The sequence below is a fragment of the Dermacentor variabilis genome, chromosome 1 (assembly GCF_050947875.1).
Source record: "Dermacentor variabilis isolate Ectoservices chromosome 1, ASM5094787v1, whole genome shotgun sequence".
NCBI classification, from domain to species: Eukaryota; Metazoa; Arthropoda; class Arachnida; order Ixodida; family Ixodidae; genus Dermacentor; species Dermacentor variabilis.
The window spans coordinates 153,778,742-153,802,699 of NC_134568.1; the positions used below are offsets into that span (position 1 = coordinate 153,778,742).

At 43.6% G+C, this 23,958-nt stretch overlaps 1 protein-coding gene across 9 annotated transcripts in view; it reads right to left on the reverse strand.

Moving 5' to 3' along the window:
- Positions 1-23,958, reverse strand: part of Herc4 (HECT and RLD domain containing E3 ubiquitin ligase 4) — a 283,732-nt gene that overhangs the window by 80,912 nt on the left and 178,862 nt on the right. For all 9 annotated transcript variants that reach the window (XM_075697778.1, XM_075697806.1, XM_075697804.1 and 6 more), the window contains 4 exons: positions 18,929-19,024; positions 7,609-7,727; positions 1,666-1,713; positions 1,514-1,580 (listed from right to left, as the gene is read on the reverse strand). In XM_075697778.1, coding sequence (XP_075553893.1) covers positions 1,514-1,580; positions 1,666-1,713; positions 7,609-7,727; positions 18,929-19,024 — 330 coding nt within the window. The remainder of the gene's footprint in view (positions 1-1,513; positions 1,581-1,665; positions 1,714-7,608; positions 7,728-18,928; positions 19,025-23,958) is intronic.

Below are 23,958 nucleotides of genomic sequence, written 5' to 3' on the forward strand. Positions count from 1 at the left end.
ATCATTTCTTGCATTTTCAGTATTGCTAAAAACAACAGCAACAGCAGCAGTATGAAAATTTCAGGGAATTTCGTTGTGTCCACAAATGTGAACTCGATGCATTCACTCTCATAAGTTCTTTAGATATGGAAGCATAAACAGCCGTTTTACAAGCAGTGCATTTGGAAAATGCCCAGCCAATTGCAAAGTTTGCCTGATGTTCTAAAAAAAAAGTGTCCAACAATTATGATACTACCTAATGCGAAATTTTCACGGCGGCCGCATTTCGATGGGGGAGAAATGCGAAAACACCCGTGTGCTTAGATTTAGGTGCACGTTAAAGAACCCCAGGTGGTCAAAATTTCCGGAGTCCTCCACTACGGCGTGCCTCATAATCAGAAAGTGGTTTTGGCACGTAAAACCCCAAATATTATTAATTAATGCGAAATTTTAGCACAGCTTGATACATGTTTTTATTTCACAATATGTTGAGGCAAAGAATTTGAGACCGAAATCATTGCACCGACTGGCAGTGGGCCAGTGCCATTAGCACCTTCGTAGAGGGAGGGGAAATATAGGAACACTGGCATGATCAGCAGCACCAGAGCCAGCTGTGGAAGAAGATGACGACCACGACCGTGCAAGCAGTGGCATGAGCACGTTCACACAATTACGCTGAAAATGCTGACCAGCCAGCTGTGGTAGTAGACAACAAACGCATGAGCAGTGGCAAAATCGCATTTGTGCGGTTACGCTGAGGGACGCCAATGCTCAACCCGTGAATGGCGCCCAAGAAGATAATGAAAGACAAGAATCCATTACATGACTACATACTGGTGCCACAATCAAAAATCTAAATGTCTATTTCTACTTTTCCATCTAGCATACTTTCTACGTATTAATCAATTTTGTAGGATGGGACCCATAAGAAGAGTCCCAAGTAGTATGCAATATTTTAATCATTACTTTCATGAGTACCTTCGGGGTGTTATTTTGGCATGTACAATTGTACACACAGTGCATGAAGGGCATAACTGAGATCCTATCGTAAAATGCTTTTGAGACATGATATTAACATGCATAATTTATACATGCACATTAATAGCTTTGTTGGATCATACTTATAACACGGACAATTTTTTTAGGCCATCATGACATTAGAATATAGAACTATGATACAGTTTGAAAGGCATTCTCATATTAAAAAAATCTATGCTAACAATAGTAATAGCTGATAGGATTTAGCATCTACAGAAAAGCATGAGCTATGACAGATACTGTACAACGAGCAGCGGATTACTTTGGCCCACCTTATATGTATATACATTTAATCTACTGTTAAATTTCAATAACGTAGGTGCTATAGCATATCCTGTTCCCATCAGAGTGTTGACAACCCCCCCCCCCCTCCAGGGGGCTGGAAATTGAACATGACTTCATGCACAGCAGCAACAAAGTGAACAACAAAGAAAATGTGCCCCAGTGTTAAGTAGAATGACACACACTAGTGTCACAATTTAATAAAGGTAATTACCTCAAATGTTAGAAAAAATGCGTTTTCCAGGTCGTCTCCATCATAGTCCAACAGGTTTTGCAGACCCCTGCATCCCATATGAAACAGAATGTGATCAATGCTTTATTGAGCTTTGCTGTATCTATTAAACGATAAAATTACCGCCAACTTACTTGGCTAATGTAGGGGAGAGGTCTTGCAAATCCTTCAGTGTTGGTTTCCTGTGCAAGTGTAAGAGCTAGTCAATACAAACATAAATATTTTTATTCAAATACTCTGAAATTACTTTCATTCCCCCACACCTATGCGTGTTCTGAACACCACACACAGTAATTATCTCTTATTATTGGTTTGTTTTGTAAAGCTGCAATAGCTGCCAAATTTCATCTCTGAAGCTGCTGCAGAGACTAACCATGCAGGCATTAGAGGTGCAAGAGCATTTCCATAAAAATGAAAAAAACACTGATGATTTGCTAAAACGCTTCACCTTAAAAAAATATTCAGAGAACTTTTCGATGCCGCAAAATGTGAAAGCAATTATGTTCCACAACTAGATAATTTTCTGAAGTTATCATCATGCCGTAGCATGTGCTTCAAAAGATGTGTCAAGCCATTCAACCAGGGATGTTGAATATACCCCAAGCAAGCATTTAGGAAGGAAAAGGGCCACAAAAAAAGACAGCATCTTGTCAATTCCAAACCTGTAACAGCAGAAAACCCTGATGGCATAATTTCAAGTTGTTACGAGTTAGAACAATGTTTATAAGTACAATGACAAGCCTGCCTTGCAGGCCAAGTGCAACTGTGGGTGCCACACCAAAAATTAGGGCGATGAACAATTCGTGTGACAGTAATGCGTTAGCATCAGTTTTTGCCCCATTTATCAATACCTTTAACTATACAGCACACAGAACACAAACACAACCACTCAGGTTACCACCGGAATGTGTAACACATGTCCAGACTTGCCCAGGAGCAAAATGCATCTGCTGACGACTGAGCACCAACTGTGCAAGGTTGCATTCCAGCACAAGGAGTATCCTGCCTCCATCAGGATACTCCTTCTAGGAGTATCCTTATGGAGAATAGGAGGATACTCCCTCCTATTCCACCTCTGTCATCTTCCTCTTCACTCCTCTCCCCTCTTTTGCGGAACACAAGCTAACAGATGGGTTTTTGTTTGCATGACTGTTCAAATTCTGACACATTAAAAGCCTAATATAGGAGTGCAGTCACATGCCCCATAGTGCTGTAGCAGTCTGCTGGCACCATCTATCATTGCAACAACCCTTCACCCCAAAGTTCCTTGGCTATGGCAAATGCCACTGCACTGGCAAACACACTCTCAAGGACTTTTGAAGTAACAAAAATCGTGGTGTAGGAGGGGTGCTGGGATTAGTTCCACCCGATTAGACGCCCAGCCATGGTACTGCAGGATTGCGTGGGTGGGCCTCTGTTGGTTGAACATTGGAGGTCATGGGCCCCAGTGCCACCTTTAGTCAGGTTATGCTGCGGCAGACACAGGCTCCTAAAGGGCTGCCCTTAACTCTTTCGTTACTGCGAGAAAATTATCATTTTTTATAGGTCTCGGAAAAAAATTATTTACCTCTACAAATAATATTCCAGCACACATTGCAGCATAGCATATTGTGCATAATGAAATGCTCTTCCCAAAAAACATACATTGCCAAACAAAAAATTTATTAAGTAAAACAAAAATTCTAAAATGCGGTATTTTTGCTGCCAGTTGATAAAAACAACAATAAAAAAACATGATACCTACAAAAACATTAATATTAAAGGAAATTCAGAATATACATTTGAAAGACAAATAACTCAGGAATATTGTCTGAAAAAAATAAATGCTCAGTACACCGCCGTTCTTTAGATACAAAAAAGAAACTAAGACCAGTTCATCGTTCACGCCATGTGGTGAAACAGTTCCTGGATTTTGTGAAGCATAGGTTCACTATGCTCTTTTCCCACAGAACATCTGGTTTTTGTTCAACTTTGCGGTCCTCATAGCACATTTAGCAGTTCTGCCTTTTCGCATCTTCTGAGGATGGTTTGATGAGAAGACCAAGGAACGTACTTCATCAGTTCATCTAGAGTCATGCACCTCTAGGACCGATTGCTCTCAGCGTAGCTGGGCAACCACAAGATTATGCATCTAAGTATATCTGTTTGCATTTTTGCAGATTGTCTTTATCACCTCTGCAGAGAAGGAGAGTATGAAAATATCCCATGGCGTTGTAAACTGCCTTGCGCTAATCCATTGTGCCCGGCAGGGATGTGCTACAGGTGGCCTTCTTGGCGTGAATGGAAGTTTCTTTGCTGCCAATGGCAGCACAACATAACCAAGCGAAGTATGCACCCTGAAGATGATCAGTAGAGTTCTCAGGTCATGCAAAAAGATCGGCAGATAAGAACGTGCAAGGAAGGAGACCGCTCAAGGCTGTAAAGGAAACTCGCCGGTGAACAGCTGCAGATGTCCCCTCACGTTCACTCAAAACATTTTCGCCGTCAGAGCTTGAATCTGCTTTGCTGTCATCTTCGGAATCATAACTCGAGTCCTCATCCCTAAATTGAAGTGCGGGTGCAGCACAGTTTCGAGCACGACACTTTCCTCGTGACGAAGCCACACGAAACGACACCATTGGAGCAAATTTCGTTTAACTGCGCAGTGACACCGGCAGCACCCCTTGCCTGGATTTTACGAGAGAAGCAAAACAGACTCTTGGAAACTGGTTGAAAAGGCCAGGTCTACATGTTGGACATGTCGTGGACATTCAAAAATACACTTTGGTGGAATAAAATGACTCGTACTCCAAACCAAAGCTCACTAGTGAACAGCTGGCAACATTTTCAGTTAATTATCACAGCTCAGCACTGTTGGACAGAAAAGCCAGCGATATAATTTAATTCTTGACTTGCTGGGAGTAATTTGATTACAAAATTTTGATGCTAGTGCAGCGTAATCGTGAGTGGCAAGCTTTTTTCTCGAGTGTGGCAGAAGGTCACAGCCATGCCTCTTTTTGCTAGAACATATGCAAATTAGTTCGCAAATAGGACCGTCAAAAATTACAACATTGCTGGAGTGCGAAAATTTAAACTTATTCTGACAGTTCAGTGCCAGTACTAACAACTGGATGGCATTAAGTGGATAAGAAATGGCTCTAACATGTTGAAATCGATGGTCCAAAGCATCAGTCACCAGTGATCAATTTGAATAGGCGTGGTAACGAAAGAGTTAAGCTCCTGGTGGTGCATAGCTACCGAACCCAGCAACATCCACAATGGACCTAGCAACACATCACAGCCTACTGCAGCCTCCAGTATACCTGCTGACAACATTCCTTGGAAGGCATGTTCGGGGACATCAAAATTCGTACACTGGCTTCTTCAGGAGGTACAATGTGCAGTGGCAGTCTCCTCAATCGATCAAGTTCATCCCAGCCCTGTATATCAAATAGTAGCTCTAGCTGCACTTAGTGTCAGTGCTCAATGCATTACACATGGTGAACTCAGTGCAGAAACCCGACACTAGTGCCTGAGAAGGCCCAATAGATGCTTGTTATCCATGAATGTCTCCACATGCTGACCCCACACATATTGCTGAAACTAAAGAATTGAGCCCACCAAACACCTCAGCCAGAACCTTCCTCTCCAACTGGCTGTAGACCTCCTTGGCTTCTGTCAGGCACTGCTACGCAAATGCCCCCCCCCCCCCCCCCAACCCATCTACAGGCTTCTCCACTACCAATTTCAACATGTGAGCCAGAACTGCACCATGCTGTATGGTGATGCATCATGTAACACTGCAACAATGGTGACATAACATCATAATAAACCAGGACATCTGCAAATGTAAGCAGCCTTTCACTCAGTCCCACAACGCCAATAACAGTGCCACAATGCATCTTTCTCGGGCAGTTAGTGCGGAGAATACAGCATAGACAACTAACTTAACAGTAACCTTAATAAAAATTAAGCCACAAATTCAGCAGCTTGTGCACGTCCTTCAAGTCTGAGGCTCAAACAATTGCCTGTATTCTCTCAGGCGCTGGGTTAATATCGATATCTATGGTGAAGCCCAAGTATTCTGCTCATTCTCCTCCAAATGTGGATTCCTTTGGCTTCAGCTTAACCCAACTGCATGGAGCCTGTTGAGCACCTAATCTGAGCTCATGAGATGATCTTCTTGTGATCCCTCTTTGCCAGAATACAGTCAAAATAAACACCTACCTTGTTACATCCTTGCAACAGGTTTTCAATATCTTGTTAGAAGAGTGAAAGTGCTGACACTGCCATGAAAGGCAAGCAATTGCATTGAAACAACCTTCAGCAGCTTTAGAGCCCCATCATGTACTTCATCAAAGCAATGTATATGTCTTGATCTCGTCTGCCTTGTTCACGGCAAGCTTGAAATCGCCATTCATACCACATCTTTCTTGAATACTGGGATTAGCAATATCGCTCATGCTGACATTCGCACTGGCCTTAAGAGTACTTTTACACTGCAGTATTTGAATTTCTTAGCCTTCTAAGCCCTGGAAAGTATTTGGTACTGTACCTGGCTTAAAAAATCATGGCTTTGAGACCTTTCAAAGTACCAAGAACTTTGAAAATAAGTCAGAAAACTTACTTGCCAAATCTACTGCATTGGTGCACACGCAGTGGTATTCTAAAGCTTTTGCTGAATTCCTTCCAAAAACCCAAGACTCATTCCTGACAATAAACACTATCAGCTCAGCTTCTGTTTTCTCACAACTCTGCTACCACCTATGCCTTGTAAATGACAGCTGCCCAGCGGTCGAAGTAGCCTCTCAGCTGCTACTGGACTTTGCAGGATGCAGCCCAGGGAAACACTGCATAAATTTCATCTCGTGAGAAAATGGCTCCCGCGTCCCCCTCTGCACAAACTGACTGGGCTTAGACAAGTACTGATGCACAAATGCAGATGCTGCGACCTCAAAGCATTCATGGCATCACCACAGTGACGGTGACATTTGAGGATCCCAGCTCCACAAACCACGGGCTGCCAACAACAGCTGTACTGGTTTCAATGTTGAATTCAAGATTGGAATCATAGTTGGAGATTGCATCTGCCACTAACATGGAACACTGAGCTCGGGCTGACAAATCAGTAAGGTTACTAGAACCAGGATCCCAACCACGTTGCACATTTTCGCTGTGCCTGTCCACCAATGCTTACGAAGGCTCTTGCATAAACAAGCACTTTTACCTGCCTAATGTTCTTCTTGCAAGAAACAAAATGCAGATTGTGAAATCTGTACAAGCCACTATGCCGCTTGCAGCCTTTTCACCATGCAAAAGGCTGCAAACATCATTCACTACTGCTGGACCAGTCACCTGCTGTACTCTCTTGATGGATGCCTCCATACTTGTGATGATCTGGGTAGGCCATTACTTCAACTCCAGTTCCTCAACCAATTCCATCCTCATTGTGTTGTCCCAACTACCACAGACAAAGCAGCCTCTAAAATCATCTAGTTTCATACTGAATGTACACAGGTCCAACAGTCTGTGCAACATGGCTACGAAGTTCTTCACCCTCTCACTGTCCCTTTGCATCCGGCGCTAAAAGTGGCAAACGTGGCAATGAGTAGATTGGTTCTACACAGGGGCTCAGGAACACCATGCACTTCTTCCAGAAAGTTGTGAATGATGAATCCCGGCCTCAGCAGCCACATTTCGATGGGGGTGAAATGCAGAAACACCCATGTACCGTGCATTGGGTGCACATTAAAGAACCCCAGGTGGTCAAAATTGATCTGGAGTCCCTCACTACGGCGTGCCTCATAATTAAATTGCAGTTTTGGCACATAAAACCCCAGACTTTAAATAATAATAATAATAATTTTGTGAAGGCACAGAAATTGCATGTGATAACACATTAAAGAAACACTATAAGATTTTTTTTTTCAATATTGTCCTTCTAGTAGCAAGGTCACTGCCCAATAATTTAGAACATCAAATAATCAAGTTCACATATGGCCTCAATCTTCAATCGAATAGGATAATCTATAAATAATAAAAAAAACTAATAAATTATATCCTAAAAAAAAGAGAGATTCTAAAGAATAGACACCAACTGCTTGAGAAGCTTCTTGTAGAGAACCAGTGGGAAGGGCAGGGCTATGATGGTGAAGTTGTATATGGCCAGACCACAGACAATGCCAATCAGGTAGTACATGACATCTTCTTCAAAACTCTGCAAAAAGTTGCATAAAAAGGTGAGAACTAAAGTGTATCTTTAACAGGCAAAATACACACCCATATGCAATGTAGGCAAAGTGACATGATATCTTGAACTGCTTTTGTGAAAGACATGATGATACTATTGTCAGTTTTTGTTAGCAATGGTGTAGAGCCATTGCTACGGTATTTATTTGAATATAAGGTGATCCCTTTTCCCAGAATCCTTAGCCTCGAAGCCACACCCCACTTTATATGCAAGGCTGATAGAGTAAGTTACTACTTCAATGTGGCAGCAGCAGCGCTACACTTCCATCAATCCAGATTTTAGACAGCAGCTCAAACTTTACCAACTAATAAGCCTTGGCAGGTGAGGCAGAACCATATTTTTGCACATATAACCTGCATCGAGAAATAGAAAAATTTAACAGTAAAGGTGAGGTGCAGGTTATATGCAAATTTCACCTTGAGGTGAGATTTCAAGGCAATGCGAACTTCGCCTTATAATGTGGATTCATAGCACTGAATTAAACGCTGCCATATAGCCCCACCATAAGGCAAAAATCACACTGCCATAAGTCACACCTCAAAGCTAAATTTGTATATAATCCGCACCAATTATTATGATTATTCCATGGTCTTTCGTTTATTTCTAATTTGAGGTGATCCCCACCAAGTCTGAATAATCTGTCGGCTACTCTATATTGCCTTATATTAGTGTGCATACTTAAGTTCTTTTTCTTGAGTCCCCCAACTGCACCCTCACCTTATATCGTGACCACCTTATATTAGAATTAATACGGTAATTTACACAGCAGCAGCAGCAGCTTTGCCAATGAATTGAAATTGAAATTCAAGACTCAAATGGAAGTGCTCTTGCTCTTACATATAGGTGTATAATCAATGCCTGTGCAGATATACTGGTGCAGTGCAGACCACTTAACACAAAACAGCACATCCATTCTACTCTGGCTCTAAGATAAACCCAACAGAACAGATGTTCTATCTTGGTGCTGACCCCAATGCCTTCTGAACATCACATATAAAGTGTCTCATTAAAGCTTATTATGAAACCTTGAACACCTATAATCATGTGCATGTATAGTTACGTGCATTTACAGTATAGTCCACTGTTAAAGCTTCTTAGTATTCAGTCATCTATATTGCTGAGATATAGCATATGCACTCTCCAACAAATATTTTTATGTATAAATGTACATCTGACAGATTGTATCGGCAACTTCTCTCCGGTAAATAGTGATTGCATGTCCAGCTTATATATTGGCTTTATTACTGGTTAAGCACTACCTTTAATAGTGGGGCATATTGTACCTTCTCAACTTTTCTATGAAGCCCGTGAAACAAGAGGGTATAACTGACTTCCCTGATTTGTGTCAGGGTGATCCATGAGCTCGCAAATGCACAGCTATTCATGTCTGGCATTGGGCCCACGGCCGTTGAGGTAAGTTGGTGAATTCTACTAGTCAAACGAAGCACACAGGAACCAAGCAGAGGTAGTAATGCTCAAGAGGCAGGAGAGAAGTGCTTTCAACTCTTCCAATACAATGTTCAAAACAATATGAATGTGCATGCTGGGGAAATACCCCATTGCTTATCCAGAAGTGCTTTAGTGCCCTCTTAGTGAGAAGTGAATTTTGCATATTACAACAAAATCATATTTTTGTTTGCTTTTAAGAAAAAGTAGCATAGCTACAGTTCAGCAAGAGATCATGGGTGGGTAGAATTACACTGATGATAATGTATCACAAATAGTCAGGAGTCAGACTTTGAGACGAAAAATTGCAAATACAGTACAATTATGACCAAAGTGCATATCTTTGTCTTCACCCGTGTATGTAAGTCAAAGTTTCGAAACTTAGCGAGCATATTACCATGTAACTTATCGAAACTCGTGCCAATTATTTTTGCTGTGGTTGGCATGACAATTCACCAGGAAGCACTCAAGTAGGGCATGTTGCTGAACATGCATTATTGTTTCAAAAAAGCAATTTAAAAAAATGCTATCCCCTATTTTCTTTAAACTCTCCCATACTAAATTGACTGACATGTGCTGGAATATGCAGAAAATATTGAAATATTCAAGTGCTTACAGAGTTACAAAACCAAGACATTTGACAAAAAAGGGTGCTACTTCACAGAATAAAAAAAACTGAAGAAAAAAAAAAGAACTCTGGTGGTTTTAAGAGTGATTACAACTGCCAGAGATGATATTCACATTTTTCATCAACCATTCCTGCCTCCTTCTAGGCATCATTTACAAATGTCTAGAGCACCATGATGTTGCAATGGTTCACCCCCACAGCTGCCTAGCCTAGCATTGCATGCTCCCTAGCTAGCATGCAACAGCACACTACTCCATAGCAGCGCCAGTGTCCAATTTTTGTGATTCATGTAAAAGAAAATTCTGGGAGCTCTAAATTTAAAAACTTCTGTTCAATAAATCTGCCCTTTCCTAACTATCCTGGAACATTTACATGTCCCAAAAGTAAAAAAGAAAGAAACATTGGCTGTAGGCATGTAATACAGGCAGTAGCAGTAATGTTATTTGGTCGGCTTGCTCATTGTATAAATTAAAAATCAGATAATTAATGCCCGCTCTAAAGCCCCTATAAAAAAACTAATTAATAAAGGGAAAATCATACATCCACCCGTTCGTAGCAATTGCTACAAAGGAAACCCATACGAGTTCCTCGAAAGAAAAGCTTCAGAGTTGAAGAAAAATTCGTCCTGCTCTGGGACTCGAACTTGGGACCACCGCCTTTCCGGGGCAGCCGCTCTACCATCTGAGCTAACCAGGCGGCTAGCAGATGGCAGGGCGAAGTCGAATTTGTCGACAACACGAAGCGAAGGCAAGTGTTTGACGTAGTAGTTCTGCGGAAACCCGCAAGGTGGAGACCCGGACCAGGATGAATTTTTCGTCAACTCTGAGGCTTTTCTTTCAAGGAACCCGTATGGGTTTCCTTTGTAGCAATTACTATGAATGGGTGGATGTCTGATTTTCGCTTTGTTAATTACTTCTTTCCACTTTGCGGGTTTCTGCAGAACTACTACGTCAAACACTTGCCTTTGCTTCGTGCTGTCGACAAATTCGACTTCGCCCTGCCATCTGCTAGCTGCCTAGTTAGCTGAGATGGTAGAGTGGCTGCCCTGGAAAGGCGGTGGTCCCGGGTTCGAGTCCCGGACCAAGACGAATTTTTCTTCAACTCTGAGGCTTTTCTTTCAAGGAACCCGTATGGGTTTCTTTTGTAACAATTGCTAGAACGGGTGGACGTCTGATTTTCCCTTTATTGATTACTTCTCTCCACTTTGCGGGTTTCCGCAGAACAAATTGTAGGGTATATTAGAGTCATGTTAGAAATTCAACAAAGACCCAATGGAACAAGTTGCATTTAACCAACTGCCAGAATGTCTTGTTTCTAACTATTATTATACAGTTGTACAGTTATACAACCTCGTTATATCAGTTGAACTGATATAACGAGGTTGTACTTGCAGTGAAAAACATTGATAAATAGAGAATTTCATTTGTTCAAGGTTTTAGTTCCAGTAGTAAAAATCATTTCACAAATTCCCTGATCATTCCTGGTGGACAGTATCTTGTCAGTAATCACTTATAAACAAATTGCAAGGAGGTCAGGCCTTAATAATGTAGTTATGAGCGCTATCGCGTGCGATGGAGATCATGCTGAGAGCAGTGCATCGCGCTGTGGCATAAGCCTTGGATGCCATGGGTGACCGCACCAAGTGCCCACAGCCGTCATGAGATGGCGCACTCAAATGAAAAATAAAACTGCAAAAAGATATGGATATTTGCCCTGAGAAAAAGAAATGTCACAGTTTCCCCAGAAAAGCGGAGCATTGATGGGATAGCAAAGATGATGATGATGATATGTAGTGTTTATTGGCGCAAGGGCCAAGTTTGGCCAAAGAGCGCCAAGGCAGTGGTGATAAGTTCGCAATGTAGTCATGAGTTCTATGGGGTTAATGTAAAGTGGCTGTATAGGGGCCTTAAAAATAGTCGCTCTAGAGTGCGTAAAATATATCTGTAATAAGATTATGTCGATGACAAATGACGTGTTCAATGTGCAATAAAATTCATCGTGAAAGAGCGATGCAATACAGAAAATATATTGGATGGTGAAATTACCTGTAGCACCACTGCCTCGCCAGAGCCCTTGAAGCACAAGGGCCTAGAGGCATGTGCTATATGAAACAGCTATCACAGCGGCATCCTCTAAAGAGAGGAGACGCTACGAGTGTGTGGGGCTAATAATATGTATTACGACATCTTTCAGGAAGCCCAGGACTGCGTTGGTGTCAAACAGTGGTTCTGGGCCGAGTAACATTACTGGATGGAGGGGGATGTGCTGCCGGTATGCTAAGGGAAAATGTTTCTTTCTTTCAGATTCGGCTTTCCGACACTCCAGAAGGACGTGGAGGACGGTCAGCCTCCCCCCCATCTACCACAGGTTGGAGGCTCGTTTCCAGTGAGTAAAAAGTTGTGTGTGCCGAATGTGTGTCCTATCCTTAGACGACAGAATAGGACATCTGTCTGGCGTGATTTTGTTACGGAAGGCCAGAATCCTAACAGTGGCTTTATCACGTGGAGCTTATTATTTGTTTCCGCGTCCCATAGGCGTTGCCAGTGGTTCCGTAGTTTCCTCCGTAAGAAGGGCTTCAGATCTGTCACAGGGACTGCGGCGGTGGAATTAACAGAATGCGATGCAACTGACGTGGCCATCCGGTCCGCCAGAACATTGCCTTCGATGCCCCTATGACCTGGCACCCAGCATATGATGACATGCAGGTTTCCTGTATACGCTTTACACAGTACGGAGTAGAGTTCATTAATTACCGGATTTTTGTGGCTACAGAAAGACATCAAGGCCTTCACAACACTAAGGGAGCCCGTATATATAACTGATTTCTGGAGTTTTGATTTATTTATATGCTTTACGACCGACAGCAGTGCGTAAGCCTCAGCCGTAAAGATACTAGTTTCCGGATGCAGTACATCGGTTTCCGAGAAGGATGGACCGACGGCTGCATAGGACACCCCGTCGTGTGACTTCGATGCGTCTGTGTAGAACTCCGTGCAGGAGTATTTGTGCTGGAGTTCCCGGAAATGCATTTGGATTTCAATCTCTGGAGCGTGTTTTGTAACTTGCATGAAGGATGTATCGCATTGTATCAGCTGCCACTCCCAAGGAGGTAGCAGCTGGGCTGGATGCATTGGGCGAAGCTCAAGGATTGGGACACGCATTTCATCACTAAGCTCCCTCACACGCAGCAAGAAAGGCTGTCTTACGGAGGGACGATTATGAAAGAGTGTAGCATATGTCGTATCGTTAATGGTATTAAAACATGGATGTTGAGGATTAGAGTGGACTTTCAAAAAATATGTTTGGCTGATGTATGTTCTCTGCAGATGAAGTGAGCACTCATTTGATTCTGCATATAAGCTTTCAACAGGACTTGTTCTGAAAGCTCCAGTTGCCAGTCGGATTCCTAGATGGTGGACCGGATCTAGCATCTTTAGCGCGCTCAGGGCTGCAGAATGATAGATCACGGCACCGTAGTCCAACCGTGATCGGATGAGGCTCTTGTAAAGATTCATTAAACATTTCCTGTCGCTGCCCCATGTTGTGTGGGATAACACTTTAAGTAAGTTCATTGTTTTTAAGCATTTGACCTTGAGGTACTTTATGTGTGGAATAAAAGTTAATTTCGAATCAAGTATGATGCCTAAGAACTTGTGTTCTTTGTTCACAGGAATTTGCTGACCATACATTTCGATACTGGTTTTTGCAATGAGGCCTCTCTTTCTTGTGAAAAGCACACACGAACTTTTGTTGGGGTTAACTTTAAATCCATTTTCTTCTGCCCATTTGGACACTTTGTTCAAGCCCTGTTGAACTTGCCTCTCACATACTGTAAGGTTGCAGGATTTGAAACCTATCTGTATGTCGTCTACGTAAACAGAATAAGAAATGGCTGGCGGTAATGAAGCACGAAGGGTGTTCATTTTCACGACGAAGAGCGTGCAGCTAAGTACACCTCCTTGAGGTACACCAGTTTCCTGTATAAAAGGTCGCGACAATACATTGCCGACTTTCACGCGGAATGTACGGTTGGACAAATAGCTTTCTATTAGGACGAGCATATTGCCACGGATGCCAATTCCCGACAAGTCCCTCAAGATTCCATAGCGCCACGTAGTGTCGTACGCCTTCTCCATATAGAGGAATACGGATAAGAAATATTGTTTATGTAGAAAGGCGTCGCGAATGTTTCCCTCAATGCGCACAAGGTGATCGGTTGTGGACCGCCCTTTTCTGAAGCCACACTGAAAGGGATCGAGCATATTGTTGAGTTCCAGGAAATGTGCAAGTCTGCGGTTAACCATTTTTCCAAAAAGCTTACAAAGACAATTTGTAAGCGCTATCGGGCGGTAACTTGCCGCCAAGGAAGGGTCTTTACCCTGCTTAAGAACAGGGACCACAATTGCTTCTTTCCATGTGGATGGGAGGTATCCCGCAGCCCAAATAGTGTTGAAAAGTGTGAGAAGTGTAAGTTTCTGATCATTTCGTACATGACTCTATCAGGTCCCGGTGCAGAACTTTTGCATGTGGTCAAGGCAGCTCTCAACTCAGCAATACTGAACGGCTGGTTATAAGGTTCATTCTGTCTGGATTTTCGTATTATTGGCTTACATTCTTCTATTTGTTTGTACTTCAAAAAGGATTGCGAATAATGGTTTGAACTCGACACGCTTTCAAAGTGTTCTCCAAGTGAGTCTGCCTGATCTTTCAGTGTTTCACCTTGTGTGTTCACCAAAGGAAGTGAATATGTTTGTCGCCCTTTTATCCTATTAACCCTGTTCCAGACTTTGGCCTCATCTGTATAGGAGTTGATACCAGATAAAAACTTCTGCCAACTCTCTCTTCTGGCCTGTCGGCGGGTTCGCCTGCCTTGGGATTTTACTTGTTTAAAATTGATAAGATTCTCTGCAGTGGGGGAGGCGCGTAGCAACCCCCACGCTTTGTTTTGTTTCTTACGAGCGATCCTGCAATCGTCGTTCCACCACGGGACACGCCGTTTGCATGCCAATCCATTTACTTGTGATATACATTTAGTTGCGGCATCTATTATGAAGGCTGTAAAATATTCCACAGCAGCATCAATTCCTAACGCGGACATGTCATCCCATGATATGCTAGTTAAGGTTCGGAATTTCTCCCAATCTGCTGTGTCAGTCTTCCACCTAGGAGCCTGTGGTGGATATTCGTCTTCTTTAAGTGTTCTTAATAGTATGGGGAAATGGTCGCTTCCGTAAGGATTGTTCGTAACTTCCCATTCGAGTTCAGGCAGTATGGACGGGGAGACTATGCTCAGATCAATTGAAGAAAAGGTATTGTTTGCAAGACAGTAATATGTGGGTTTCTTCTTATTCAGAAGGCACGCACCAGAAGAAAGAAGGAACTGTTCAACAAGACGACCTCGCGCATCTATACGAGAGTCGCCCCAGAGGGAGCTGTGCGCATTGAAATCGCTAAGAACAACATAAGGTTCTGTCAATTGATCTATAAAGGATTGGAATTCATGTTTTGTTAATTTGTAGTTTGGGGGTACGTAAAGGGAGCAAATGGTGACGAGTTTATTTAGAAGAACAGCTCGAACCGCCACTGCTTCGAGGGGTGTTTGTAGCTGTAAACGCTGACAGGAGATGCTTTTATGAATTAAAATGGCAACACCGCCTGATGATACGACAGCATCATCGCGATCTTTGCGGAACTTGACATACGGTCGGAGAAAGTTTGTGTGTTGTGGTGTTAAGTGTGTTTCCTGTAGACACAGCACTTTTGGATTGTGTTTTTAGATAAGCTCTTGTACGTCATCAAGGTTCCTAAGGAGACCTCTGACATTCCATTGAATTATTTGTGTAGCCATATTGGAAGGAAATAAGTGCTGTGTGTATGGAAAGGGAGGTGTTGCGTTAGGTTACAGAGCTCTTTCGAGGCCCTGTAACGGGAGTTCTGCCCTTTCTGGAGCGTTCGAGGGAGTCTCGACGCTCCTTAGGCGTTTGGTGCGCCTTGGGGATAGGTGTAGTGTCCATTGCCTCTTGTGAGGCGCCGGACACGTGCTCTTGCGAGCGAGAAGTTACAAGGGAGAGTCCTGCCTTGGAGGGCAAGACCCCTGCGCCCACCAGCCCGGAGGTCGATGGGGCACCCTGCGGGATTTGGCTGCGCCGGCTGTTGCCAGCGCTGGAAGGGGCCGGGGAGGTTGGGGCAGCCTCGGCTGCGCCCACCTTCGGGGTCGATGGCCCCGTTTGCTGAGTAGGCGGCGCAGCGCTAGCTGCAACCACCGTGGGGGCAGATGGCGTAACTGCCGACTCACTGCCTGTGGGTCGGACAGCCGCCGGAGACTGTTGTGGCGCTGCCCCCTGACGCGCCACTTCGGCAAAGGTGTTCTTTGGCAGGAAGGACACCCGCCTGCATGCCTCTTTGAACGATATGTTTTCCTTAACTTTGATTGTGACTATGTCTTTCTCTTTTTTCCAGGACGGGCACGACCGCGAGTATGCAGCGTGCTCGCCTTCGCAGTTTACACAATGGGGAGTGTTCTTGCAAGCTTCAGAATTATGCTCGTGGGCACTGCACTTCGCACAGGTTTGATGGCCTCGGCAGCTCTGCGAACTGTGGCCGAAGCGTTGGCATTTGAAACATCTAAGGGGGTTTGGGACATATGGCCTAACACGGAGCTTGATGTACCCGGCCTCTACAGATTCAGGTAGAATACTTGAGCTGAAAGTCAATGTAAGGTGTTTGGTCTTGAGTTCTTTGCTGTCACGCCTGATCTTAATTCTTTTAACATTGATAACATTCTGATCCCTGAAGCCCTCCAAGAGTTCATCCTCAGTGAGCTCCAGCAAGTCATCGTCCGAGACAACACCGCGGCTTGTGTTCATGGTACGGTGCGGGGCTACTGTTACTTGGGTCTCTCCAAATGACACAAGTTTCGGCAGCTTCTCATACTGCTTCTGGTTTTGGAGCTCCAAAAGGAGATCACCACTTGACATTCTCGACACCTTATATCCTGTACCGAAAACTTCGGTCAAAGACTTGGATACAAGGAACGGTGAAATGGATCGCACTAGTTTGTCTGGCTTTTCTGAGTGAATCACGTGGAATCGCGGAAAGTTGTCGACTTGTCGTCCGAAAAATTGGAAGAGATCTTCGGTGCGCCCTCGTTTCTGAGGGCGATCAGGAAGTTTGGGAAAAGAAGTTTCCATGAAATATATAAAAATTCGGCAACAGCGCCGACCACCCACCACGGAGCCCAACGAGGGGACGCGGCAGAGCTTGCATGCAAGTCTGCACGACGCCAGCCGTACGCCGCCACTATAACCAAATATGGTGTACCCAAGGTTGGATAGCCACACAGGGTTAACCCTTGCCGCCAAGAAGGAAGTGAATAGAAGAGAGAAGGAGACAGGAAAGGTGGAAAGTAAGGGAAAGGTTGTAGGAAGAGAGACAGGAAAAGGCGACTGCCGATTTCCCCCGGGTGGGTCAGTCCGGGGGTGCCGTCTACGTGAAGCAGAGGCCAAAGAGGTGTGTTGCCTCCGCCGGGGGGCCTTAAAGGTCCGAACACCCGGCATTGGCTCAACCCCCAGGATCCCCCTTTCCCCGGACACGGCTAAGCCGCGCACGGCTACACGCGGGAGGGTCCAACCCTTGTGTGCTCGGGTACGTGGTGTCGCAACACACCAAACGCCTGCTTACGCAGACGCCCCTGCGGGGTGGGATAGCAAGGAGACAACTACATGAAGTTTGTAGTTTTAATAGTGATCGGTGCCACGTACGCTCAGGCAAAGATTTCACTTGATGACCAAGAACACTTGCTGTCAGCTGTCGCAACGCGAGCGAATGCTTTGCACCGTGCCTCGGAAACTTGAGATTACACGACCGCCAACACTAGACATGCGAGAACAACAAAATGCACATCAAGACACCAACCATTTCATCTCGGCCTTTGCACATGATGAAGATTACCTCCAAGATATGGTGCGTGGCCCACATATAGACAGCTACGCACAGCTACAGCAAAGGAAGAGGAGAGGCACAGGCCAAGGGGAGAGGGTAGATAAATGTGCCTACACCCCTCCCCCACCTCCTCTAGCGCATGCTTGATCACATTACGACATGCTCACGTGTTCCCCAACCTCCTTGAGCTGAAGGGATCGTCAGCTCTCGTGCTTCTCCGAGCACTTTGAGCTGACGCTTGCCACGCTGCCTCCGCAAGTTGTTAAACGACAAATGGCGGAGCAGTGTTTCCTGTATATTGTGTCCCGGCGTGCGCATTTCAAAGTCGTTTCTGATGCTCGAATTTGTCATGCGGAAAGGCGCTTGCAAATAAGTTTTTCCTCGGCCAACATTCTTATAGCATTATGAAAAGGATAAACACAAACATTTAGAGCTTTTTTCTGCCTGTATGTGTGCTGCCATTTAAAGGTTGACACCAAGAAAGTGTAACAAAATAATTGGTCTTAACTTAACGAGAGATAAAATTTAAAGCAAGCTGCCATGAAATACAATGGCTAATCATATGGCTAACGCAAGTTTTCATGACACGTAGGCTCTCATGTCACGCAAGCTTTCATGGGTGCCACAGACCGCCATCTCTGAAAAAAAATTCAACAGAGACACTTAAGACTCCTTACGTGTGGGTATGAGAAAGCATTCAACATTTGTAGACCTCGGAATGCCATGAACGCACTCACGTTATACACTCATGACGAGGGGTCACCTACACCCCATTGGCTGCACATGCCCAATGATGCACACACTAGGCACACCTTTTATTCAGCCAGAGCCGTAGAGCTACTGTGTCATCAGAGAACCATGCTCGTCTTGCAGCCCGGAGCCCCAGGTTCACAGACCACAAAGACCGAAATTTACCAAATTTTGATGAATAGAATTACGAATAGAAATTACGATTTTGACTATATAAATTTGTCATCAACACAAGGATTTTTTGGCGTGTTTTTACTCTTTGTGCTGTCGGTCATTTTTGGTACCATTTTCTGGTCACACCAGCTATGCCAACCGATTTTCACGTAATGGGGCATATAATGCTTTCGTATTAGAAAAGAAACAGCATGCCATGATGTATGACAAACATAACAGTATCACACACCTGAGTGTTGAACCATATACACCGGGACTCTGGGTACTCTGTGAACATTCCGTACTTTGGATCCAAGATCTCCTTCAGCAGCAGGAGAAAGAACTCCTACGCAGGTGTTGAAAATAGAAAACAAAGAACCTTGTTTTCCAAAAAAGGAAAAAAAAGCTTGCACATACGCTAAGCAAAATAAATACAAATAAGCATCGACTAGCCAACAATGCAACTGCTCTACTCAGGGGTGGTGCCAGGATCTTTTTACTGGGGGGGGGGGGGGGAAGGGGGGTGCACCCACAACAAGTGAGTTCCTTCGGGGAGGCAGGGAACTTATGCAATGTGTTGTGACTATTTTTTAATGGGCTGAAGGCCTTCTAAACACATCAGTGTGAATAAGCTATTTGAGCATCGCAGTAAGATATGAATTAAAATTCCACATATTTACACAGCAGTGCTTCTGCTAAGAAAATGAAAATATTTATAATACATGGTAAAGCACATACATAAAGAAACAGTATTAAATAAGAAAAAAAAAAAAGAGGTACTCAGCAGCAACAAAATAACATCAGTTTACTAATGACAATATAGCTTCAAAACAGTACATTTCACAACAGGAGAGAGAAATAACACCTCTAAGCAATGAACATATCAATTCCAACTTTTTTAAGGACGTGCTAGATTACAAAAAAAAAAAAAAAAATTAATACACTCTTGTGGTGCCAGCTGGTGATTCTAAATGCTGGAAATCGGAAAAAGAATAACAAGAAAGTATATAGGAAAAGAATAGCAAAAACAAATAGAAGAGAGGAGAGAACTGCAAAAGTAGAAATGTAATGCAAAAGGATAGAAAGTTGGGTGAGTTGGTATGGTAACATGGTAGCGCTCGACCTGTCTGCTTCTAGTCTGTGTCCGTGTCACTTCATGCTATAATCCAAGATCATGCAAAAATAAAGCATGCAGTAGGCATTTCAGTCAGTGTCACATTTGGTCACGCAGTACAGCAGGTTTCACAAATGCAAATAACTGCTCTCCGACTATACACTGTTCACTACACAAGCTAGGCTACCGACATGGCCTCGGACAGCACCCTATATGGAGTCTGTTTCAAAGCGACGACAGGGGCAGATGAAGATTTCGTCACAACCACAGATGCCAATGCCTGCGCTGTGACAGTAGGAGAAAAAACACAGGCAGGATTTATTCGATGGTGAAGCGGGTATTCTGATACCGCTATAGGTATCGGTCCTACGCTCGTTTTGCACAATTTTCCCACAAAAGCATCACAAAGATAAGATGGGGTATTATTATACCGGCATACTAGTGCAGACGTATATGTTGATTACTGTGCACAGCATCAAACATGTTGACAACACGCTGAAGATCTATCTTATTGGCAAGAGATCGCTAGACCACAAGCACAGCTAGGTCGCTCAGACGGTTATTCGTCATCTTGCTGCGAAGATAAGCCTTCAATCTTCGAAGGCATGAAAATGTGTGCTTGCAAGATGATGACAATGCCCATATCATCATGGTGATAACACCTAGCTTGTGCAGTTCGTGGAAGGCTAGTTTACATTCTCCCAAGACAGTCATCAATTGCAGCAGGGTCTCTATATTGCACTTCCTTTCGGCTTCGATACGCACTTCCTTTCGGCTTCGATAGAGAAAAGATGACATGAGAAGGCAATGAAACGCTACTACTATAGACACGACAACGGTTGTGGGGAAACAGGATAAACTTAAGTTCAAGGTACAGTAAGATACGTCCCTGCTATTTCTGAAAAATAAACACCCCGCCATGCAGAGCGGACAACTTACTCAGGGTGTGCGGAAAAATAGCCGCATTAATTAAAGCACACCGCAGGGCCTAGGTGACACCACAGAAGCATTGGCACGTCAAATCAACACTTCTGTGCCCACAGCAGTAGCTTTGCAGCTATGTCACTGCTCGAGGTCGCGGATTTGATCCCGACCGCGGCAGCCACCATTTCGACGGGGGCGGAATAAAAAAAAAAAAAACATAATTCAATTAAACTTTAATACTTCTGCCACAATGCGATGTGCCATGTGAGGCAATGACAATACTCAACCCTCTCAGACGTTATAAAATTAGGCGCACAACAATGCTTCAAGCAAACACCTCTCCTTGTGTGTTCTGTGTACTGCGCAGACAAACGGCAGGGGTGCACGCAAGATAACGTTTAATGGCAACTCAGCACTTTCGCGTTGGACTGAACACTGAAGAAATGAAACATTCGCCATCAACATCAACGCTAATTATTATCAATCAAAGCAAACAGCAAAGAAGGCTTCATGTACATTGATGCCCACAGTACGTGGGATCTGCACAATTTTTCGTTAATTCCTATTACCAGAAGTACTCGTCGATGGGCTTGATGGATTCCTGGCCCAAATGCCACTTCGAGCCGCAACACTCTCAAATGCATCAGCATTTGGCGCGCCTCTTTACTGACAGGCAATTAGGTTCGTGGAGCGGATGGCTGACTAAGTGGTGGCATCCTGCAAGGGTGGGTGGCTTACCAGGTCTTTTTGAGAGTAAGCAGCACTGTCCTGACAGTTTTCTGTGAGAAAATCTGCAACTTAGAAGGGTCATGACATCTCAACTCATTTGACCCCACTTGCGATTTTGTGGCCGAGGCTATTACATCCAAGGCACGAACTTCCCGGTTCACGCAAGCAGACCGAACAACGAAGAAATGTAGCCCATTTTTAAATCTATTTAGAATCGTTGAAACCATTTTTATCTCACTGCGGCAGTTCGTGCTGTATTTCAAGCACCTATTCTATCACAAGTGCGAGGGTAATTGCTTGTGATCATAAATTTTCTATAATAAACTGCTATGCTTAAACAAGACCGTCCTTTGTAAGCGGCGCTGCTCTCATACGTCTGCCTCCAAATTATAAGACGTGAAAATTAACATTTTGTTTCATACCGCCTACCTTGGATCAGCTTTTCAGCACTCTTTGGGGGTGGGGCAAAGGGGGGCCGCCCCCCCTTGCACAGCCCCTGGCTCTACTGCAATAATTTTTAAAAATAGGTTTAGTAGAAACAGAGAAAAAAATCAAACGAAATTTTGCAAGGCGATAATCTGAAGAGGAAAGCTACCCTCCCCCAAACCAGAGGCTCTCTCCCATTGCCTCGACCAGTGCCCGCAAGCGATATTTCTCCAGTCTTTTTCCATATTGGAATTTAGCACCCACATGGTATTTACTTTAAAGCAATGCTTTCTTTACCTATTCTCCCCCACTTTTCGGGTGATGGCTGCTGTCTTGCGAAGCAGACACAAGGCCATTACACATTTCTGACTAACACAGTATCAACATGTGTGCTGCGTGGGCAACCAGAGGCATGAAGTGGAGAAGTCGGCAAAAAGAGCAAAAACCAAACCAAAGCAACTCAGCGGCAGAGTGTGGAGATGAATTACAACGCTTGAAACTGAGATGTGGTGATCCTATCGTTCAATGTCCAGTGTGAGGATGTCCTCACACTCATCACTGGATCCTCACACTGTGATCACAGTGTGAGGATGTCCATTCGATGCCTCAAATGGACATCCTCACACTGTCAGGGACATGCGAGCACGGTTCCATACCCTATTGCTGTTCCATGCCCTAAGTGTTTCAATGAAAACATAAGTGTGCTAGGTGCACTGGCATGGCAATTTACAAGAACGAGAGTGCTACGCATCTCATAGGTGGCACAATTAAGTTGTCATGACCATTTGACACAAAGGCCAAGTGCATCCTCACAGATAGTGTGGGAAACACAAGTTGCATGAGTGAAACGTAGGGACACCAATGTCACATTGGCTGCCGTTCACATCAGTCCGTTGGCAATGAAAAAGCAAGTTAAAGACTTCCTTGTACTGCACTTCAGTACACGTTCGGGGCAGTAATCCCTGGATATTCAAAAAAACATCAAAGAAAGCTTTGCTTAACACTGATTCTAACATATGCCTGCGATCTGCTAAAGCTCTCACTTTCCTTCTGGTACACTTCCTGCCATGGTTTTGCTTGTTGTGCATTTCACAGGGACCACTGGTTGTTTGCACTGCATGCACAGCACTTGATCAGTGCATGTGTCAGACGGAGCTTTCTGTTTAAGTTACTTGGAGAAGCATGCTAATATTGAACGATACAGTGGAACCTACTTCATTCGAACACCAAGGGGGCCAAAAAATTATTCAAATAAAATGGGCTTTGAACAAAAGAAAGTCACATTGCTTTACTTTAATAAAGCTTCCTCAGTTTAGAAACAGTGCAATGTGCTACCAGGTGCAATATTTTCCATAATTTTAATATGACCACCTCAATGTTCAATTGGAAGATAAACATAAGCCAAATTTGCAAATTTATCATGTGTATCCATTGCTGCATGCTTAAAACTGTCTTCAAGACATTTTGTGTGCACAGTGCATGTCCTGAGCACTTAGTTAATCTAAATTTGCTTTTTGCAGAAGCCATCTTTAAAAAAGATATTCTCAAATATGGACCATATTGCCCATCTTTAATTCCCTATAAAAATAAAGGAATGGCTAGGACTTCACAAATTGAATTTTAAGTGCAATGCTCTTCTTTATTCTCCTGAAAAAAATAAGTCTTATACCCTCTTAACAATGTAACAGCTTTTTTTTTCTTTTTTCTCCTTTTTTTCCCAACACTTTATGACGCATAGTTTTGTCGTACAACAAAGCTCAGGTGGTGCTTGCGCCGATGGAAAATTTTTTCTCAAGAAATATTTTACAAAATGACTTTTTGTGTTATACAGAAGCACCTTGAATTTTTCAAAAGAAATCACAGCTGGTCGAGCACCAAGGTTGGGACGGTTGGTATGGAATTACCCTATTCGATTCAATTCACTCCTGTCACTATTCTATTCCTGTTCGATTCTGTTTCAAGAATTACTCGCACACTCCAAGATATAAGACTTATAAACTGTGAAACAGTAAAAAGAAATGAGCAAGTGAAGATAATTAAAAAAATTTCAAACTAAAAATAAAAAGTTTTACTTAACACACACATAA